General features: G+C 45.8%; 1 protein-coding gene across 1 annotated transcript; it reads right to left on the bottom strand.

The window, feature by feature from the left end:
• Positions 1-11,499: 11,499 nt before the first annotated feature.
• Positions 11,500-13,097, bottom strand: LOC110752264 (uncharacterized). Its single transcript, XM_088248556.1, has 3 exons — positions 12,564-13,097; positions 12,114-12,446; positions 11,500-11,919 (listed from the first exon to the last, which is right to left on the bottom strand). The coding sequence occupies exons 1-3, from the start codon at positions 13,095-13,097 to the stop codon at positions 11,500-11,502; spliced, it is 1,287 nt and encodes a 428-aa protein (XP_088104682.1).
• Positions 13,098-22,352: the final 9,255 nt, after the last annotated feature.

Below are 22,352 nucleotides of genomic sequence, written 5' to 3'. Positions count from 1 at the left end.
GTTGATTTTATTCATTGTTTTGGTTTTGTTGCCTTTTTGTTACCTTATATCTCTAGTTTCCAGTTGTTTTGATTTTTAATGATGCTAATTCAAATTTAACGTAATAATCTTCATCTTGTTGGTTGACTGTCAACAGTGGCCCGAGTTTTCTGTTAATTTTCCTAACTTGGGAAGCTTCAAAATCAATCCGTCATTTTTCAAGAAGTTTGATTACAGCAATGCAGCAGTGTGTTTTCTATTCCTTGAACTTTATATATATTGGTTTTGTTTTGTTGGGGATAGTATAACGTCAAAGTTAGTATCTTCTTCCGTGTGTATAATTTTCAGGTGAGGTTAATTGCATCTGTCCCTGGATATCATACGGGTACGAACATGAAAAAGTGGGGACATATGAAGCTACGCACTATTCTCCAGGAGTGCACTTTTGATAAAGAGTTTCGGAAATCTCCTCTTGCTTATCAGGTACGGGGACACAAGCGGTTGACTCATATAATGTACGATGTCAATGCTGAGTGTTTTTCTTTGATTAGGTGCAAAAATTGAGCAATGTGTTTATTCCAAGATTCTGTACCTATCAGTATAGATATATTGCATTTGATTTCTGTCCAATTTTTGGGATTCGGGACTTAGCATTTTCAATTGATTTTCATCTATTGGTCTCTTTACTTGCATAATATATAGAATGGAATAATGAGTAATGCGTTAAACTTTATGATTTTCATCTATTGGATTTTCTGATTTCGTTCTAATTTGTACTTAGATATTTGTTTGAGTTTTAAATTGTGATTTTAATTTCTTTTTATTTATAATTTGGATTGATTTCAGATTCTGTTTGGTTGTGGATTTGCTGTTTGAGCTGTGGTTAGAAATTTGTGATATTCGATTTGGTTTTCATATTAATTGAGGTATGCTTTTTTAGTTGAATATGAGATATTCGTGTTTTTTCTGCTTATCACTGTAAAGTTCTAGTATAGGGTAATAACACTGCTTGTTTGCTATGAAATCCTATTTCTAATGCATGTCTACCACTGTAAAGTTCCAGCTTAGGGTAATAACACTGCTTGTTTGCTATGAAATCCTATTTCTAATGCATGTCTACCACTGTAAAGTTCCAGTATAGGGTAATAACACTGCTTGTTTGCTATGAAATCTTATTTCTAATGCATGTCTACCACTGTAAAGTTCCAGTATAGGGTAATAACACTGCTTGTTTGCTATGAAATCGTATTTGTTAAGTTCCAGTCTAGGGTAATAACACTGCTTGTTTGCTATGAAATCCTATTTCTAATGCATGTCTACCACTGTAAAGTTCCAGTATAGGGTAATAACACTGCTTGTTTGCTATGAATCCTATTTGTAATGCACGTCTACCACTGTTAAGTTCCAGTCTAGGGTAATAACACTGCTTGATTGCTATGAAATCCTATTTCTAATGCACGTCTACCACTGTTAAGTTCCAGTCTAGGGTAATAGCACTGCTTATTTGCTATGAAATCGCACGTCTACCACTGTAAAGTTCCAGTATAGGGTAATAACACTGCTTGTTTTCTATGAAATCCTATTTCTAATGCATGTCTACCACTGTAAAGTTCAAATATAGAGTAAGAACACTGCTTGTTTGCTATGAAATCGTATTTGTAATGCACGTCTACCACTGTTAAGTTCCAGTCTAGGGTAATAACACTGCTTGTTTGCTATGAAATCCTATTTCTAATGCACGTCTACCACTGTAAAGTTCCAGTCTAGGGTAATAACACTGCTTATTTGCTATGAAATCGTATTTGTAATGCACGTCTACCACTGTTAAGTTCCAGTATAGGGTAATAACACTGCTTGTTTGCTATGAAATCCTATTTCTAATGCACGTCTACCAGTGTTATTACCACATACTGGAACTATACAGTGGTAGACATGCATTACAAATAGGATTTCAAAGGAAACAAGCAGTATTAATACCCTATACTGGAACTTTACAGTGGTAGACATGCATCAAAAATAGGATTTCAGAGGAAACAAGTAGTGTTATTACCCTATATTGGAACTTTACAGCCATTAATCAGAATGATAGTAAACTAGCGACTAAAATACTGATAGTAAGCAGTCAGTGCAATAGTGAAATCCAATATAGTTTCAAGATTTTGTCCTTGATTCGAATCTAAAATACTGTTATTACCCTAGACTGGAACTCTATAGCAATTAATCAAAATTATAGTGTAGGTTTGGTTTGTAAATGTCTTACCTTTGAAGCGTTTTCTTGTTGAAATTGTTCTCTGAAATTTTGTCTTGGTTTTGTAGGTGGAGGTCAATGTGTGGTGTTTGTTTATGAAAGTAGATCAAGCTTGGTGGTGGTTATGGAGTTTCGATTTCGAGAGATGAGGACACTTTGATGAAGACGGTGACTGAAGGGACGTTTGGCAGAGATGGTTAATTGAAGTCACAGGCTGGAAGTTACGTTTTTGTTTTCCATATTTTTGAACGAAATTATGGTTTTGGAGATGGTAAAATCTTTGGGCTTTTTTATAAGTTTGGGCTGGGGTTGTTTTGGGTGCTTTTTGAGTTTTTTTTTCTGTTGGGCTTGATAGTGGCAGTGCTTGTAATTTATTAGAACTTCAACACTAATTTGTTATTTAATAAATGGGTTTTGGGTGTGTTTATAAAGTGTTTTCCATATGGGTTTTTTTTATAATTTCAGCACCCATTTTGGGTATATTAGTGAAGCTCCCAAATTTCTATTGATTGATTATCTGAAATATGCACACACAAACTGTGGGAGCAAATTTCCTCCCACGAGAATATTCGCCTAAAGATTCCTTCATCTTCTTCGAACGTCTCTCTCCCTGCAAAATAGATCGGAGTAAAAGGACCACACCCGGGGGGGTGTTGGCCAAAGGCCCTCTGATGCCTAAGTCAGGTTGGGTATTTCAAGGAAAACCGGGTGGCCGGAGCCGTGTGTGGTGGCCGGAGCCTTGTGTGAGAGAGAGAAAGAATATGGTGGCTAGGGTTTGTGAAGGATAATTTCTGCAGAGTTTCAGTAGGAATTTAGACGTACCTTAACCCTTGTGTGTAGCTAGGTATTTATAGGGGCCTCGGAGGCTAGGGTTTCAGAGGAATAATTCCATAGATGGAAAGGAATTATTCCTCCCCGATTAGGTGAGATTTGATTAATTAGGGATTTGATTTATTTGATTTAAATCAAATCCCTAATTGGGATAGGAATTAAATCAATCCCAATTTTAATTAGGAAACTCCCAATTTAATTGGGTAACCCCCAATTAAATTGAGTAACTCCCAATTAGGTCAAATAATCCCCAAATGGAAGGAATTATTTGACCTAGGGTGATTTAATTCGGTTCCCACAAATGCCCCCCCAGCTTCTGCATGGCGCGTGGTGGCATGTAGGAGATGTGAATTATCTATTGGGCTGTCCAGCTGTAACTGGGCTTCCTTCTTGGATTTGGGCTCCTGAGTTGAGGAGGTATTTGACTTGCCAATTGGACTTTGACTCGGGCAGTCTAGCTGTAACCGGGCTAGAGGCGCGCTGGTCTGCTGCTAAAGCGGGTGGCAGTTCGGGCCGGCTTAGTTACTGGGGTTAGTCCAAACTGCTTCAATTTTTTTTGTGCCACGAACTAGGGACAGTTTGAGTCAAGGAGATCATGTGTGGCATAAGACATGCTGGAAGTCATCGGCAGATGGGAAGAGGAGGTCGGCGGCGGTCCGCTCGTTCCTCACATCTACTGTGATGGTAAGTTGTACTTCTTTGATCTGCTATAGCCTTTCTGAAACTTTGATGTGTCTCTGACTAACTTCCATCTTCTGCTTGTAGAGAATGCCATCCGCAAGAAGCTCGTTCTCGACTCGAACATGACCAAGGTTCAGCAAGCTTTGAACATCCCCGCCAAGTTTCGTGAATGGCGCTGGTTGCTGAGCGAACATCGGAAGGAGGTCGATGGCCTGCCCCTTGTTGAGGATGTTGAAAGATGGAAGCTACATGGCTCAGACCTAAGTGATCTGCCATTCGAGCAGGAGGAGTCCTCGACTGAGTTCCCTGAGGAGATGAAGGCTAGCAGCAGATCTGCCCGCGATGAAGTCGCAGTCTCACGATCAAGGGATACGTCTCCACAGCGTAAGCAGCCGAGACCTTCTTCTGCCACGAGCAAGTCTCCCTCAAGGGGGGTCTCGCCTGCCGAGAAGGTCCATATGGGAGTTGCTCATGCCTCGTCTGCCGGGACCAAACGCCTTGTCAGCGCGAACAGCAAAAAGGCCAATGGCATACAGGAGGTCTGGGATATTCTGCTCAAGTCTTTGGCCGAACTGCCCAAAACCCGTGATCTGCTTTATAAAGAGGCTGCATAGAAGCAGGGTTTGGGTCGCCTGCACTGATCCGGGGATCAAACTGAGAGGACTGTGCCTCTGTTCAGCAATCACGACTCGTCTGCAAAGCCACGAACAGTCAAACGTGGAGCTGACTCAATATTGCAAGTTGTAGCCAAGAGAGGTAAAGAGTTGTTGCGTCGATTCAGCTGCACCAAAATGGATTCAGCTGCATCCTCAACTTGTGATACTCGCAAGTGCACGAGCCGTTCGGTAGTATAGCATATGTAAGTGCGAGGTCGATTCCACAGGGATTGGTGATTGAATAATCCAATTCAGTTTTTCTACACAAAACAGAAAAACAAGAAAGAAAATAAATAAAACAAGAAAGAAAGAAAATAAAATAACTCAAGCAGATAAGTTCCCAAGTTCAATTAGATTAACGGATTGATTCTAGCTAAAGTATGACTAAGCCATGGTGTTTGGTCCTAACCTTGTATTTCTAATTCCCTAATTTGATCATCTGTTGTCTAACCTAAACTAAGAATTAGGAATCCATTAAGCATAGAAGAACATTTTAAACAACCAAGTATGTATCTAATACCTGTTGTTGAATGTCCATACATACTCTTCCTATTTATAGTTCAATTCGAATTAAAGCATGGTGTCTACTCTTAATTCAAACCAAGATAGCTAACATGCAAGCCTAAATGGTGATCAATCATTCAAACTAGCATATTAACTTATAAGCATAATGAATAAGAACAAAAACCATAATTGAAACTTGGAAACTAATCAAACTTGAAACTAAATAAAAGAATTTACATAACAATGAAAAAGTAAAGTGGAACTAAGAAAAACTTAAGGAGAATTTCAGAACAAAGATTTCATTACAACAATTGAAAACTAGAAAGAGAAACTAAGAGAATTTGAGGGAGAGAAGGGAGGGGAGCTCTAGAGAAGTGTTTGAGAGCTCCCCCCCTTGGGGGTGTAGGAAGGCCTGAGGTTTCAATATGTATCCACTGGTGCTCAAATTTGGATATGTCATAATAGACACCTATTGGAACAACTTTTATGAAGAATATATTCCCATCTGAGCAGTATAAGTGTACGTTTTGAGCCTTACAAGTTGACTGCCGAACATAGACTGGAACTGACTTCATTGCAGTCAGCTTGTGGGCTTGTTTTGGGCTTGATCTTCCCTCCTAAAAAATCTGGAAAAATCTGGATCTTCAAAAACTTTGAATTATCTTTCCAAGCAAATGCAGTACAACTCAAGAAAAAATCGGAAAGACCTTCAAATGTCATTTTTGGCCCAGTAACGCAGATGCTCCCGAATTTGACCTTAAGCTGCCAAAACTTGCATAACTTTCTCTAGAAGACTCGGAATCATGAACCGTAAAATTATATAGAAACTAGACTTCCGCATCTTTCCAATGATATATGGCTCATCATCTGGTTCTTCGTGAGCAAGGACATTCCAATTCGTGAAGTTGACTGATCTGCAGACACCGTTTTGATCTAACTTGTCTCCAAAATGCATTTAATGAGTCTAAAGCTTATTACACTGAAACAAACACAAAATTTATTAAAAGCACAAGTTTAACTCAAAAACATAATCAAATCATAAGTTAGAAGGGTACAAAATGATATATAAATATGTACCGATCAAGAGTCGCCTGCTCGAGCAAAAAGTCCTTCAGTTGCATAAACTACCGATCCGGGAGTCGGTGAGAGCTCTGCTGGTCAAGTTTGACACTCATGTTGAAGCCACGGAGGCATCCAAGCATGAGATTGCTGCTAACGCGTACAAGTTGGGATACTTGGATTGCCGAAATGGTGCTTCTCCCTGCTGCCCTCTTGAAGATGATGATGGTGAGCTGCTCTGTCTTGACTTGCCCCTGCTCAAAGTGAGCAGATCAATGCTATGGAAGTAGTTAGAAAGCATGTAGCAGATGAAGCTGCAATGGAGGAAGACAATGCCCAAGGTGGCGCAGCTGACGAGGTTAGGGCAGATGCGGAGGAGCAGGCAGCTGAGGCTGCTGAGCAGACGGTGCCGGTAGAGCAGAGTAATCCTGAGGCAGCTGAGGACGTGATCGGCTGAGGGTCATCTGCCGAAGTCCCCTAGTAGATGTAGTCCATTTTTGCTATTTCTGAATTTTGTAATCTTCTTTCAATAAGTGGCCTTTAGTTGACCACCTTATTTATTGTTGAACTTGGCTGGTTAGCTGCTTTGCTATGGAATTTTCAGTTATCTTTCAAACTTCAATTCTCATTGTATCTTGTAAGTGTATGTCCGGAGACATAGCGCTTGAAAGAGACTCCATTGAGTTTGTACTCGAGAAGTAGCTTGCCTACAATGGAGGTAAGGCTTGTAGCGTGTGTGCGTATGTCAGGGACATAGCACTTCAAAAAGGCTCCATGAAGTTTGTACTCGAGAAGTAGCTTGCCTTCAGTAGAGGTATGGCTTGTCACTTGTGGGCGTATGTCGGGGACATAGCGCTTGAAAAATGCTCCATTGAGTTTGTGCTCGAGGAGCAGCTTGTCTGCAGCGGAGGTGAGGCTTGTCGCCTGCGAGCGTATGTCGGGGACATAACACTCGAGAAATGCTCCATTGAGTTTGTGCTGGAGGAGTAGCTTGTCTGCGATGGAGGTGAGGCTTGTCGCCTGCGAGCGTATGTCGGGGACATAACACTTGAGAAATGCTCCATTGAGTTCGTGCTCGAGGAGCAGCTTGTTTGCGATGGAGGTGGGGCTTGTCGCCTGCGAGCGTATGTCGGGGACATAACACTCGAGAAATGCTCCATTGAGTTCGTGCTCGAGGAGCAGCTTGTCTGCAATGGAGGTGGGGCTTGTTGCCTGCGATCGTATGTCGGGGACATAACACTCGAAAAATGCTCCATTGAGTTCGTGCTTGAGAAGCAGCCTGTTTGCAATGGAGGTGAGGCTTATCGCCTGCGGGCGTATGTCGAGGACATAATGCTCGAAAAATGCTCCATTGAGTTTGTACTTGAGAAGCATCCTGTCTGCAATGGAGGTGAGGCTTGTCGCCTGCGGGCGTATGTCGGGGACATAACACTCGAGAAATACTCCATTGAGTTTGTGCTCGAGGAGCAGCTTGTCTGCAATAGAGGTGAGGCTTGTCGCCTGCAAGCGTATGTCGGGGACATAACACTCGAAAAATACTCCATTGAGTTTGTGCTCGAGGAGCAGCTTGTCTGCAATGGAAGGGAGGCCTATTGCCTGCTAGGAGCCCAGTTGGTGAGCGCAGGGCTTCATGGATAGTATCTCCGAAGGTTGTGTCTACTGCGCAGATCTCACGGCCTGGGTTTCCGGGCCGAGGGGATATGCGTTGACACGCGGCTTCCTGCTTTTGGGTGCGGTGCGTTTGTGCGCGGGCGTGCCAGCACGGTCTACCGTGCGTCGAGATGGTTGATGTGGATAGAATGGTTAAGTGGTGCGCCTGTTTGGACTCGTCTTCTAATCAAACGATTGTAGCCGAGAGAGGAACTAATCTCGGCTGTTAGGTTCACGGCCTGAGCTACAAGGCCGTTTAGTGATGGTGTTGGTGGGTTTTGGGCGCTGCTCCGGCGCGCTGCTCAGGGAGCGACGGTCGTATGATATATGGGGTGAATGAGCGAATAACAAGGATGATGCTCCGGCGCCTTGAAAATCAAGGGTCGTATGATATATTGATGAATGAATTTTCCTTACAGTCGAACACTACTCCTAGGAAAACAAGTAAAGATATTGAAAGTGCATTACAGGAAAATATAAGTTGCTCCGTGGGAGGCTTTGGTTTGGTGTTTGAACCCTTTGAATGTATCTTGAGCCCTGTATTTATAGGAGTTTCTTGGAGGAGTAATCGAGGCTGAAATCCTGCATAGTGGAGCCTGATTAGAGCAAGTGGGTAGTCCAATCAACATTTGGGATCGTGAAGTATGGTGTTGCGACCCCATAAATCCTGGTGAATCTCGACCGCCGCCCTGATCGTGGGTTCTGCGCTTCTGGGCGTGGAGACACATTTATTATTCTGATAGCTGGTGACCTAATCTCTCAAGCTGCAAGAATTATTGTGAGAATGTCCACGTCTAATCACTCTGTTTCCTGTCGCCAAACCCTGAATTCAGTCACTTCCCACCTTCCCTCATGCATTAAATGCTTATTCCTGGCCAGTGGGTTTGCTGTAATAAACAGAGGCATTACTTCATTAAATGAAGCATGGGACCCTGCTATCACGTGATGATTTGATTCTGATATCTCTGGCCGTGATTTTGCTCGGCCTCGGCCTCGGCTTACAATCGAGGCCGAGATGATCATGCCTTGGCAACTTTTCTTTTGTTTTTAGGAAGGCAAAACACCTTGGCGAAACGCTGCGCTTTAGCTTCTCGAGGAAGTGCTTGGGCCGAGAAAAAGGGCTCATTCGGCCAGTTCATGGCCGTGATTTATTAGGCACAAACATTGCCCCCACATCCCTGGATCCTTCGGTCTCGGCGTAGGTAGGGGCCGAATGGATTCCAAGGGATGGACCCTTAGCATTCCTCCTGAAGTGATTGACAACTGGGTCATTAAATGCGCAGGTCAGTCGGCGCATTTAATGGTTCAAGCGCGTCGTGCTGGTCATTATTGCCCAGGCTTACGCGAGGCGTCGCTTCGCCTCGTCAGAGGAAACGACGGCCTCTGGGCTTTCGACACGTCCTCGCGCTCCTAATTCGCACGAGCCATCATTTTGCCTTGCTAATCGAAACGTCGGCCGCCAGGTTTCTGTCATAATTTCGCGTGCTGTGAGTACGTCGTCATGCCGTTTCATTTTACGAGGATGAGGGCCTGAGTATGATATGCGAACAAGCATGTCACCTTTCATGTAGTACCTCACAGCCTTCTGTTTGATTTTTCGGGCCTCGGACTTGTCCTTGGGTAAGTTTTCGTTAACCAGGTAGTCAATGATGGGGGTCTTGCCAGCTAGGATCCTTGTCGATCTGCATCAAGTCTGGCTGTTCCGCCTCTTCTATGCTTGGATAGAGTGTCTGAACTGGGTATCAAGCGCTGATCCTAAGCTTGCTAGTGCGTCTGCGTGCGCGTTCTCTGCTCGAGGCACTTGTTGGATGGTGAAGGTAGGAAACGCCTTCAACAGCTCTTGGACTTTGTCAAGGTACAAGATCATCCTTGGTTGCTTCGCCATGTATTCTCCTGAGGCTTGATTTGTGATCAGCTGGGAATCTGAGTAGATGGCCAGCTTCTTGATTGACAGCTCCTTTGCCAAGCGCAAGCCAACGAGCAATGCCTCGTATTCTGCCTCGTTGTTTGAGGCTGGGAAGCCAAGCATGATAGCTTGCTCCAACCGGGTTCCATTCGGAGTGATGATGACGATGCCTGCTCCAGCTCCTTTTTGGTTCGACGCTCCATCTACGCGCAACTGTCACATGTCTCTGGGTTGGTCAGGTTCATCGGAGGTCTTGTCTGCTCTCGAACTTTCATTCTTTTTGCGGACCAGCTTCTCTTCTTCGGCTGATGGGGTGAATTCTGCGACAAAGTTTGCTAAAGCCTGGGCTTTTATTGCAGTCTTCGGCCGGTAGAGGAGGTCGTATTGGCTTAGCTCTATAGCCCACTTCATGAGTCGTTGAGACGCGTCAGGGCTGTGCAGGATTGACCTAAAAGGAAAGTCGGTCATGACGATGACTCGATGAGCTTGGTAGTAGGGTCGCAGCTTTCTCGCGGAAACTACAAGGGCCAAAATGAGCTTCTCCAATTTTGGGTAGCGAGTCTCTACATCGAGAAGGGCTTTTGACGTGTAGAATACCGGATGTTGGGCCCCCAGTTCTTCTCGGATGAGAGCTGAGCTGACGGCCGAGTTGGACACTGCTAGGTACACGAACAAGTCTTCTCCAGGAACTAGCTTGGAAAGCAAGGGTGGTGAAGTGAGGTAAGTCTTTAGATTCTGGAAAGCTTCTTTGCACTCCTCGTCCCATTTATCTCTTTGCCCCTTTTTCAAAGCCTTGAAGAGTGGTCTGCACTTGTCGGTGGATCTCGAGAGGAATCGGTTGAGGGCCGCTGCTCTGCCCGTCAGACTTTGTATTTCCTTTACTATTGAAGGTGACTTCATCTCGAGAATGGCCTTGATTTGGCGTGGGTGCGCCTCGATACCTCGTTGAGTTACTAGGTATCCCAGGAATCGGCCGGACGATACACCGAACGTGCACTTACTTGGATTCAACTTCATGCGATACTGGCGAAGCAGGCTTAACGCCTCAGTGAGGTTCTTGATGTGGTCTGCTAGCTTAGGGGCTTTGACTAGCATGTCATCCACGTATACTTCCATGGTTTTGCCGATCTGCTCCTTGAAAATTTTATTCACGAGCCTTTGGTAGGTTGCTCCAGCGTTCTTCAGCCCAAAAGGCATGACCTTGTAACAGTAAGTCCCTCTCTCTATGATGAAAGAAGTCTTCGCCTTGTCATCCTCGTACATTAGGATTTGATTATAGCCGGAGTAGGCGTCCATGAAGCTGAGCAGCTGATTGCCGGAAGTTGGATCCACGAGCTGGTCGATTCTCGGCAATGGGAAGTTGTCTTTAGGGCAAGCTTTGTTGAGATCGGTGTAATCGACGCAGACTCTCCATTTGCCCTTTTCTTGTTTCGCCACCAGTACAACGTTGGCCAGCCATTCTGAGTAGGAGACCTCTTCAACGAAGCCAGCAGCTAGAAGCTTATCGATCTCGGCTTCGATGATCGCAACTCGCTCGGGAGCGAAGTTGCGTCTCTTCTGCACCACGGGTTTGCTGGCGGGGTTGACATGGAGTCGGTGGCAGATGATGTTGGGGTCGATGCCAGGCATGTCAGATGGCGACCACGCAAACATGTCTTTGTTCTTCTGGAGGAGGTGGTCATCTCCACCTTCTCGTCTAGGCTTAGGCGCGAGCCGATCTGCACTTTTTTGTCTGGCTGGTCAGGATCGAGGGGTACTAACTCAACATCTTCCTCAGGCTTCCAACCTTGTTCAAGGGAGCCTTCTGGGCGGATTCCCTCGTCTCGATCCTTCTTGTCTGGATTCTGGCGCGAGCCGATCTGCGCTTCTTTGTCTGGCGGGCCAAGATCAGGGGGTACTAACTCAACGCAATCCTCAGGCTTCCAACCCTTTTCAGGGGAGTCTTCCGGGCGGATTCCCTCGCCTTGATCCTGACTCCTTAATTGCTATTTTGAGGTAGCAACTCCCTTCCTGTTCGGGCTTGCTTGTCTGCTGAGAGTGTTTCCTGCCACGTCAGTAGCCTGCATTACTAGTGTGAACTGCAACTGCTTGCTCTTCTTGAGCCCTTGGGCTGTGCATCTCCTCGCCATGGCTTGGTCACTGTTGATCTGCCCGATCTCGCCCCCAGGGATGGGGTAGCGGATCTTCTGGTGTAGAGCAGATGTGATGGCTTCGATTTTGCTGATCCATGGTCGGCCCAAAATCCCGTTGTAGGGAGAGACCTCGTCGATGACCATGAAGGTTTGCGAGCAGACCACTGGGGGTGAGTGGACGTCTAGGTCAATTGTTCCAACAGTGATTGATGTGGCCCCATTGAAGCCGGTGAGTGATCTGGCTAGTTTGTTGATCTTAGGCTCCAATCCCATCTGTTGGATAACAGATAGTTAGAGGATATTGGCTGCGCTGCCCTCGTCCACGTGAACTCGCTCGATCATAGCTTGTTCAATTTGGATGCAGATTACTAGGGCGTCGTTGTGCGGCAGATCAAGCCCGATCAAGTCCTTCTGGGTGTATCTGCAATGACCGGTACGCCCGTTGTGACTTGGGAGATATAAGTTGCCTGCGCGATCTTTCTCTTGCGCTCCCTGGTGGTCAGCCCGGACTCCTGGGAGTAAGCTAGAATGGTGTTGATCCTTATGACCTTTTGGGAAGGTTCCTTGGCAGCCGCATCACGATCCTCAATCTGCTGGATGGCCTTCTTTGCGACGAATTCTGTGCAATGGCCGTCTCTGACCAGCTCCTCAAGGTGCCTTTTCCAGGCGTTGCAGTTGTTTGTGTAATGACCATGCTCCCCATGGAATGCGCAGTATTTATTGGTGTCCCTCCTGAAGGGGTCTCCCTTCATGGGTGGTGGTCTTCTCACCCACGGCTTGTCCTTCACTTGTGCAAGGATCTGGTGGATCAGGATAGTGAACTCAGTGAATGTTCCTGTTTTCGAGCCTCCCTCTTGGGGTCGCGATTTGAGCTTGTCTCAGGCTTTGTGCTCGAGCTTGTTGCTTTTTTGGCTTGCCTGCCTTGTCGGGTGATCAGCAGCTTGCTTGCTGGCTTTCTTCGCCGCAATACGATTGTCTTCCCAAAGTGCGTATTGCTCTGCCGTCGCGAAGACCTCTGCCAAGGTTTGGCTTGGAGTTATGGCCAGCTCACGATATAGCTCATGTTCGGTTGGCAAGCCTTTCTTAAAAGCTGACGATGCCACTTGGTCATTGCATCCTATGATGTTCGCCTTCTCAGCCTTGAACCGTCTGAGGTAGTCTCGAGGAGACTCATCTGGTTTCTTGTGCAGGTTGAACAAGTGGTCTGCATGCTTTCTAACCGTCCTGTAGGAGGTGTACTCCTTTGTGAAGATGAGGGCGAACTCCTTGAAGTTGCCTATCGACGCGGACGGTAGAGTGTGGAACCAGTCTTGAGCTGCTCCTTGCAGAGTCATCACGAACACTTTGCACATCAGGGCGTCGTCTGCCTTGTACAGGATCATGGCACTCTTAAAGTGCCTCAAATGGCTCTCAGGGTCGGAGTCTCCCTTGAACAGAGTGATGGATGGCATTGTGAACCGCTTCGGCAGTGCAGCGCGTTCCACCTCATCTGTAAAGGGTGAGCAGTCGACTCGAGCAATTTCCTTGTGCAGGGCCTCATCCGTGCTTCCTTTAAGTTGGAGACTTTGGAGTCGGTCATTCACTAACTTCTCGACATCTTCTGCCTGCAGGGCTAGTGGTTCGGGTCGATGTCTTTGGTGTCTCGAGCGCCGCTGGTTAACTTCCTCCTCGGTTCCCAAGGGTCGATCCCCTTGGTTGTTCTGCCCGTGGGGCAAATTAGGAGATTGAGCTTGTTACTCATTCATTCACCCCATATATCATACGACCGCCGCTCACTGAGCAGCGTGCTGGAGCACCGCCCAAAACCCACCATCAGCACCACCCCTAAACGGCCTTGTAGCTCAGGCCGTGAACCTTGCAGCCGAGATCAGTTCCTCTCTCGGCTGCAGTCGTTTGATTAGAAGACGAGTTCAAACAGGCGCACCACTTAACCATTTCCATCCACATCAACCTCTCGATGCACGGTAGACCGTGCTGGCATGCCCGCGCACAACCGCTCCGCATCTTAAAGCAGGAAGCCACGTGTCAACGCACATCCCCTCGGCCCGAAACCCCAGGCCGTGAGATCTGCGCAGCCGACACCTTTGGCACGCTCGGTGGAATACTTGTCAAAAACTCATAGTGGAAACTAGGGCACAGGCAAAGCTCAAAAACAAAGCAGTCGAAATGACTTCTGAGACTCCTGAGTCCACCTCACCAATCATTGTCACCGAGACCGAGCACACGGTCAGAATCTCGGCCAGCGTCCCAGTAACGACGGATCGCACGGCCGAGTCCATGCAAGAGCAAGCTGTGGTGGAAGATTTGATGTCTAAGCAGGCCCACAGGATAGAGACATCCTTTATGGCCGTGATGGACAGATTTTCCTCGGAACTACGGACGCTTTTCCAGGAGAAGACGCCGGCGACCTCGCCCGCGACACCTCCTAGAGCCGGACAGAGAGATCGAGAGCGCGAAAGGATTGAGCCCTACAGCGAAAGCAGCAGCCTCGGCATCTCTGGCCGAACCCAAGCGTCAGGGTACGGTCAGCATTCGCTGCTGCCGACGAATAGCTGGGGGCAGTCCCAGCCCACATGGGCAAGCTCCGGACCAACCTACCCGGCAGAAAAGGCTTACGGACCACTCCACGCTTTGGCCGTATCCTTGGGACAAACCAGTCCCTCACATTCCGCGGTTCAGCAGCTCGGCCCAGTTCACACTGCGGCCGTCCAGACCCACCCTGGCCCAGGCGGCGCGACCGTTGCTCCATCACAACAGTACGGTCAGAGCAATCCGACCGTTTCGCCCCCCTTGCAGGCGTCGTTATTCCCGTCGGGCTCCCACCTTCATTACGGTTCGGCTATTCCGACGGTAGCATACACGCACCCCGGCCAAACCCATGGCGCTCACCTGGCGCCAGCCAGCTCGGCCGTACTAGCCGAGCCCCCTGTTCAGATGACCCAGCAGATAAGGCCGCAGAACGATGTGCAGCAGGTTCCGCGGCCATATGCGGCCCAACCAGAAGCACCCCCTCAAGGGCTCCGATTCGAAGATGTCCGGCGAATGATTGAGGACGGCCTCGCTCAGAGGCAACCGGAGGCGCCAAGGTATACAAAGCCGTACCCGCCGAAAATTGACTGAACCCCTCTTCCCCGGAACTATCGATTGCCAGAATTCATGCTGTTCTCCGGGGATGGGCAGACCTCCTCCATTGAACACATAGGCCGCTTCACGGCCCAGTGTGGAGAGGCCGATTCAGACGCACAGAAGCTCCGTTTATTTGTTCACTCCCTGACCGGCGCGGCGTTCTCATGGTTCATAAACCTTCCGCCGAATTAGGTAAGGGATTGGTCTGATATGGAAAGAATATTCCACGAACATTTCTATCAGACCAACCGAGAAATAACGGTCGCCGAGCTAGCAAGGATGAGCCAGGCGTCAGACGAATCACCTCGCGACTACTTGCAGCGGTTCAAAACTGTTTGTGCCTAATAAACCACGGCCATGAGCTGGCCGAAGGAGCCCCTTTTCTCGGCCCTGGCACTTGCTCGTAAAACTGAAACGCAGCGTTTCAACAGGGTGCTTTGCCTTCCTGAAGACAAAAGAAAAATGCTAAAGCATGATCATCTCGGCCTCGAGTGCAGGCCGAGGCCAAGGCCGAGCAAAATCACGGCCAAAGGCATTAAAGGCGAATTATCACGTGACAACAGGGTCCCAGGCTTCATTTAATGAAGTAGTGCCTCTGTTTATTGCAGCAAACCCACTGACCACGAATAAGCATTTAATGCACGAGGGAAGGTGGGAAGTGATTGAAGTCAGGATTTGGTGATGAGGATCAGAGTGATTAGACGTAGACATTCTCACAAGAATTCTGGCAGCTTGAGATATTAGGTCACCAGCTATCAAGGCCATAAATGCGTCTCCACGGCCAGAAGCGCAGAGTCCATGATCGGGGCGGCGGCCGAGATTCACCGGGATTTATGGGGTCACACCACCATACTTCACGATCCCAAATGTCGATTGGACTACCCACTTGCTCTAATCAGGCTCCACCATGCAGATCTTCAGCCTCGATTACTCCTCCAGGAACTCTTCCTATAAATACAAGGCTCAAACTACATTCAAAGGGTTCAAACACCAAACCAAAGCCTCCCACGGAGCAACTTATTTTTTCCTGTAATGCACTTTCAATATCTTTACTTGCTTTCCTAGGAGTAGTGTTAGACTGTATGGAAAATCCATTCATCAATATATCATACGACCCTTGATTTTCAAGGCGCCGGAGCACCATCTTTGTTATTCGCTCATTCACCCCATATATCATACGACCGTCGCTCGTCAAGTCACGCGCCGGAGCACTGCCCAAAACCCACCACCAATACCATCACTCAACGGCCTTGTAGTTTGTTTGTGCCTGATAAATCACGGCCATGAGCAGGCCGAAGGAGCCCTTTATCTCGGCCCTGACACTTGTTTGCGGAGGCTGAAATGCAGTGTTTCGCCAGGGTACTTCGCCTTCTTAAAAATAAAAGAAGGAAATGCTAAGGCACGATCATCTCGGCCTCAAGCATAGACCGAGGCCGAGGCCGAACAAATTTGCGGCCAAGGCATTAAAGGCAAATCATCACGTGACAGCAGGCTCCCAGGCTTCATTTAATGAAGTAGTGCCTGTTTAATGCAGCAAAACCCATTGGCCACAAAGTAGCATTTAATGCATGAGGGAAGGTGGGAAGTGACTGAAGTCAGGATTTGGTGATGAAGATCAGAGTGATTAGACGTGGACATTCTCACAAAGATTCTGACAGCTTGAGATGTTGGTTCACCAGCTATCCAGGCAATAAATGCGTCTCCACGGCCAGAGGTTCAAAACCCACGATTGAGCGCGACGGCCGAGATTCACCAGGATTTCTGGGGTCTCATCACCATACTTCACGATCCCAAATGTCGATTGGATTGCCCACCTGCGCTAATCAGACTCCACTATGCGTAAATTCAGCCTCGATTACTCATCCAGGGACTCTTCCTATAAATACAAGACTCGAGCTACATTCAAAGGGTTCAACACCAAAACAAAGCCTCCCACGGAGCAACTTATTTTTTCCTGTAATGCACTTTCAATATCTTTACTTGCTTTCCTAGGAGTAGTGGTAGATTGTAAGAAAATCCCATTCATCAATATATCATACGACCCTTGATTTTCAAGGCGCCGGAGCACCATCCTTGTTGTTCGTTCACTCACCCCATATATCATACGACCGTCGCTCCCTGAGCAGTGCGCCGGAGCACCGCCCAAAACCCACCACCAACACCATCACTCGACGGCCTTGTGGTTCAGGCCGTGAACCTAACAGCCGAGACCAGTTCCTCTCTCGGCTACAATCGTTTGACCAAGAAGACAGATCAAACAGGTGCACCACTTATCCATCCAACGCTCACCAAAACATCAACGCACGGTAAACCGTGCTGGCACGCTCGCGCACAACCGCACCGCACCCAAAAGCAGGAAACCCCGTGTTAACGCACGTCCCCTCGGCCCGGAACTCCAGGCCATGAGATTTGCGCGGCAGACACTTTTGGCATGCCCAGTGGGACTCTTGTCAAAAATTTATGGTGGAAGCCAGCATTCCAATCATGACGGACCGCATGGCCTGGTCCATACGGAGACCAGCAGTGATGAAAGAACTGATGTCCAAGCAGGCCTACAGGATAGAAACATCCTTCACGGCCGCAATGGACAGATTCTCCTCCGAGTTGCGGACACTTTTCCAAGAGGAGATGCCGACGGCCTCGCCCGCATTGTCTCCTGGGGCTGGACAAAGAGGCCGAGAGCACGAAAGGGTCGACTTGGGGACGAACGCAGCAGTCTCGGCATCTCTGACCATGCCGAGGTATTAGGTTACGGCCAGCACTCTCTACGACCGGCCAACAGCTGGGGGCAGGCCCAGCCTACAAGGGCGACCCTCGGGCCAAACCAACCGGCAAAGAAGGCATGTAGCGCACTCCACGCTCTAGCCAAGGCTTTGAGGGGGAGTCCTACGGTGTCTACGGCCGAGCAATTCGGCCCAACCCATACTTTGGCCGATCAGGCACGGTTCGGCCAGAGCAGTATGACCGAAGCGTCACCACAACAATGCGAGCAAAAAGGTATGACCGTTGCACTATCATTGCAAATACACGATTCGGCCAGTCAGACGACAATACAAACGCGCCCAGGTCCCCTCCATGGTATAGATCAGCAGAACCAGGTGACCATACCTCGATGGCTAACCGACCGAGATTATCTCGGCCAAACCCACGGCGTCTCGATAAAACAACTCGGCCCGGTTATGACGGCCGAGCCTTACGTTCAAACGGCCCAGCATGTAAGGCCGCAAAACGGTGTGCAACAGGACAGACCGCTTCAAAGGCTTCAATCCGAGCACATCCGGCCTGTCACAAAAGACGGTGTGATACAGGGGGAACCGGGGGCACCCGGTTACCCAGACCGTGCCTACCAGGGGGACCTAGCGAGCGGCACAACTTGTTTCCCAAAGATTTTTGGGCCAGCCGCGCCTCAGAGAATCCGGTCGTGGTCACGCCTCTCTATATCTTGGCCGACGGCCATGATCCTAATAAACTATTAGAGAGAAGGGTTCGAGTCCTTCGGGCTGTCGGGCAACGTGGCCGAAAGGGGAAGGCTCACTCACAGATGATGTTCAGGAGATCGAAGAAATCAGGGCGGTCGAAGCTCGACGACTGCCACTCGGCGCAAGTTCAAAAGAAGATGGCACTGAGGACCTATGATAAAAAAGTTAAGAAAAAGAAAAGAGGGAGGTAGGTGAGCGATTCAAATAAACGGTGCGGTCAATATATAGCGAAAAGACATGCATTCGGTCATTCAGAAAAGGAGGGATCCACCCTATATTCATGTTTTGAGAGATCATTTGTACAGAGGGTTAGAACGGCCAGTCGAGGCCGAAACGGTACACAGATGTGTTAGCCTAAAAACCAGGGTTTTACTCCGGCCTTCATAAACGTAAGGGCCGTCACTTAGGATACAGGTGCGGCAGGGTAAACCCAAGGCCGTCATTACGACCAGTGGCCGGGCCGTATTTCTGGATGTAGGCGCGGCCAGGCGTGGCTAGGACCGGCACTTCGGCCACGTTAAGGGCCGTCACCCCGGCCATGGTAAGCGGCCATCCCTCTGCCCACGGTAAGCGGCCGTCGCATTGTCAATTCTCTCTCACTTCGACATATTCTACGCTTTGTTCATCCATACACCTACACAAACCCGGGAAGTTCTCACACCCTTTCTCTCTTTAATTGATTTTGCATGACTTAGTTTTCTTTGTTTTAAACATTGAGGACAATGTTTGTTTTAAGTTGTGGGTGATTGAGTTCATTGGTTTCATAATGCATGCAGCAGTCCTCTGTCTTTGTTTTCAATTCTGTTCTTTTCTGCTGCTGTTTTTGTATTTTGGCCTGCGTTATATTCTTTGTTTTTTCGTTCTGAATCCAACCATATAAAGAACGTGAATTTTGGCCACATATTCTGTGAGATACATGTAATTCTTTGCGCCTGGGTCAGAACTGCAGTTTTGTTTATTGATTTAAAATTCCTTTCAACTTTTAGTTTTTATTTTGTTGTTTTGTTTTGTTTTTCTCTTAAAAAGAAAAAAAAAATCTGAAAAATGTCATAAAATCCAAAAATATTTTCTTTTACTTTGAGCCTTGTTTTTGTTTTTTTTGTGGTAGTCCCTTCCCAATTCTATGATGAGATTGAATTTTATTTGCAATTAACTTTCAAGAAATGTTGAGCATGACACTAATTCTTTACATTATCTTTGTGTTAGCCTTATTTTTGTGATTAGACTTGGGAAATCCTTATGCACATAGCCACATTAATATGAGTTTCGATTGGGGATTTCACATGTTTTAAATGGCTAAATAAGAGCTAGTGTAAACTTATATAACCCTTATGTGAATTTTTGAGCCTATGCTTCTTTTCTTGAGTGTTATATGATATTCTATAATCTTCTTGTCTACAAGTCGTTGTGATCTCATTATTCTTTGTTTTGGTCAAGTACTTGAGGATGTTTAAATTGTTTGCTAGAACTACTTTCATTATCTATTTGAGGCATACTTTGTGAACCACATGGATTCTTGGAAGTGATATAGGCCTTGTTTCTTTCGTTTGAGCCCTTCTAGCTAACCCGTATCACTTTTATCCCTAGTTAACCCCCTTGTGCCTTTTATGTAAGCCTTTTTCGTTCTTTACCCAATTCTCCTCACCTTAATCTATCATATGTTTATCCTACACCCTTCTAAGGAGTTTTGTAGAGTATTTTCGTTGTTAAGGGAGAATTGCACAAATTATTCAATCATGTGGAAAGTAAAGGATACTATTTCATCCAAAAAAAAAAAAACTAATTTCGAAGCCTTTTCAACTCGAGTTATTAAGCCCGAGGAGTGTTTTACATTTAATGCCCTAAAGCTATCTAGCTTGGGAGTCATTGGCCTAACACTCGCTACATGGGTTGATTAGAAAGCTAATGGAGTTAGAAAAAAAAAACAAATTGTGAAAAAAAAAAGAAGAAGAAGAAGAAAAATTTCAAGATAGTATTAGTATGAAGTTTCGTGCTCAAAGTGCAAGATTTTATAATTTTCATGGAAAGCTCTATGAATTCCTTAGAATTTGTTCATCCATATCTTTTCTTGTTTCACCCATCACCCTAAGCCCCATTGCAACCTTAGTGAAAGTCCTACTTGATCCAAGGAGAAGTGTGGTTCCTCATGTGGAGAATAGGTGTGGAAGTACTATGGTCGGATGGTTTACATATTTTCAAGTATGCGATATCTTTCCATGAGATCTTGTATCTATGTCATGTGCCTTTATTTCAATTATGTGAGTACATCCTATTGCTTTGATTCCTCTCACATATTTATGAGTGACAATAACCAGTCAAATTTCGAGTGCTTTTATTGGAGTGAATATCCTTGATGAGATTTGAAGTTGAAGCTTGTTCTTATTTGGTTATTTAACTTGTGTGGAGCTTAAGTCGTGGGTTGTATTAATGTTGGCTATTTCACACACTACATCCAAGTTGTTCAATTAAAGTTGGGTTAACCCTTTGATAATGTCTCGAGTTATTGTTGCTTATTTCTTGGAAGTTAGCTAACGGTTGGTGATTATCTCTGAGATCAATATTGGGAAGTTAGTCGATCGCTTGTTTTCGTCGAGTCTTTGTTCTTTTGTTTTTAGTTTTCGGTTTGTTTTGCTCGAGGACTAGCAAAATCTAAGTTGTGGGTATTTGATAAGTCCATAAAATTACATATTTATGTACTCTTTATACTTAGTTTTTGTAGGAGAATTTGGTTTAAAAAGGACTTATTACTTTATTTTCTCAATTTTCAGCTTTCCAGAGCAAGTAATTTGTTTTCAACGGAAATACGACTTTTTGGTGGAGTTTTAGCACAAGACCAATTGGAGATGAAAGCTAAGATCTTGAAGATGATTGTGGAATTTTTCTAGAATTTTCGGAGCAGCCAATGAGAGCAGTCTTTGAAGTTAAGTCAGCATAAGATGCAATCCCGTCAAAACTGTGCTGCTGTGGAAGAATGACCATTTGAAGACTTTCCTGATTTTTCCTCAAGGCGTGCGATATATGGATGGAAAGATAAGACAAAAATCTATAATTTACATATTTTTCCCGATTTTTCTTGGAGGAGGAACAACCCCAAACGTGCAAGCAAAGTAACTGACATGTTATCCCAGTCCAAGTAGGAAGAGGAATCAATTACTTACCCATTTTGGATTTATGTTTTAATTAGGTTTTTCTTTATTGTTGGGCTACTGTAAAAGCCCAGCTAGGGTAGGAATAGACGTGGGGTGTCCTATTTAAGCATGAGAAACAACTCCTTTGGGAGGACGAAAAAGACTAGGAGAAATTGGAGACGCCGGAAGAGTACCGCAATTGGCTAGGTTTTATTGTTTCTTCCTTATGTTTTTGTTTATGTCGAATTCTAAGATTATGTGTAACTAATTTTATTTGCTAGGGCATGATGTAGCCCTAGTATGATAATCTAGTTTTCTTATTTTACCTATCTATTGATTGCCGTTTGATGTTGGATTCTTAATCACTGTGCTTAATAACTTGGTTGATTATCTTGATGCTTGATCACCATCTAGACTTTTAATTGAGTAATCGGATGCAAATTAGAGTAAATACCATACTTAATTTGAGGCTTGCTTCATGTGATTAGGATTTGTAATTCATCTAGGGTAAATACCATACTCCTAGGGTTTACATGCTTGTTCGAGGTTTTCATTGATCTTAATGAGTTTCTATGTGTTGATATTTGACCTAAATACCATAGGCGAATTGCATGTAGGAATATACGAGTTAGCCTAAATACCATAGGTAATTCATGAAAAAGGAAAACTAAGCGGCGACATCAAATGGTTAGTAAATAGGTAGGTGAGTAAGAGGCTAGATCGGATTACTAGTGGTGAATTCATTGTCCTAGTGCTTTTATCAATTTGAATTTCTCATCCTTGTGTTTCGTGACTTTCTACTTATTTTGTCTTTTAATTTCGTTGTTAATTATATCATTCTTTCAAAAACCCCTTTTGTGTTTACGTGAGTATGCTACGTGTTTAATTTCTTGTTTATATAATTAGAGTAGTTAAAGTATTTTGTGAAGGAAATTAAGTTAGACTAATTGGAAGTTGAACTCAATCCTCGTGG

This window comes from Prunus avium, chromosome 2 (assembly GCF_965620075.1).
Source record: "Prunus avium chromosome 2, drPruAviu1.hap1.1, whole genome shotgun sequence".
In the NCBI taxonomy this organism is placed as follows: domain Eukaryota; kingdom Viridiplantae; phylum Streptophyta; class Magnoliopsida; order Rosales; family Rosaceae; genus Prunus; species Prunus avium.
This window is presented reverse-complemented; position numbering and strand designations above follow the sequence as displayed.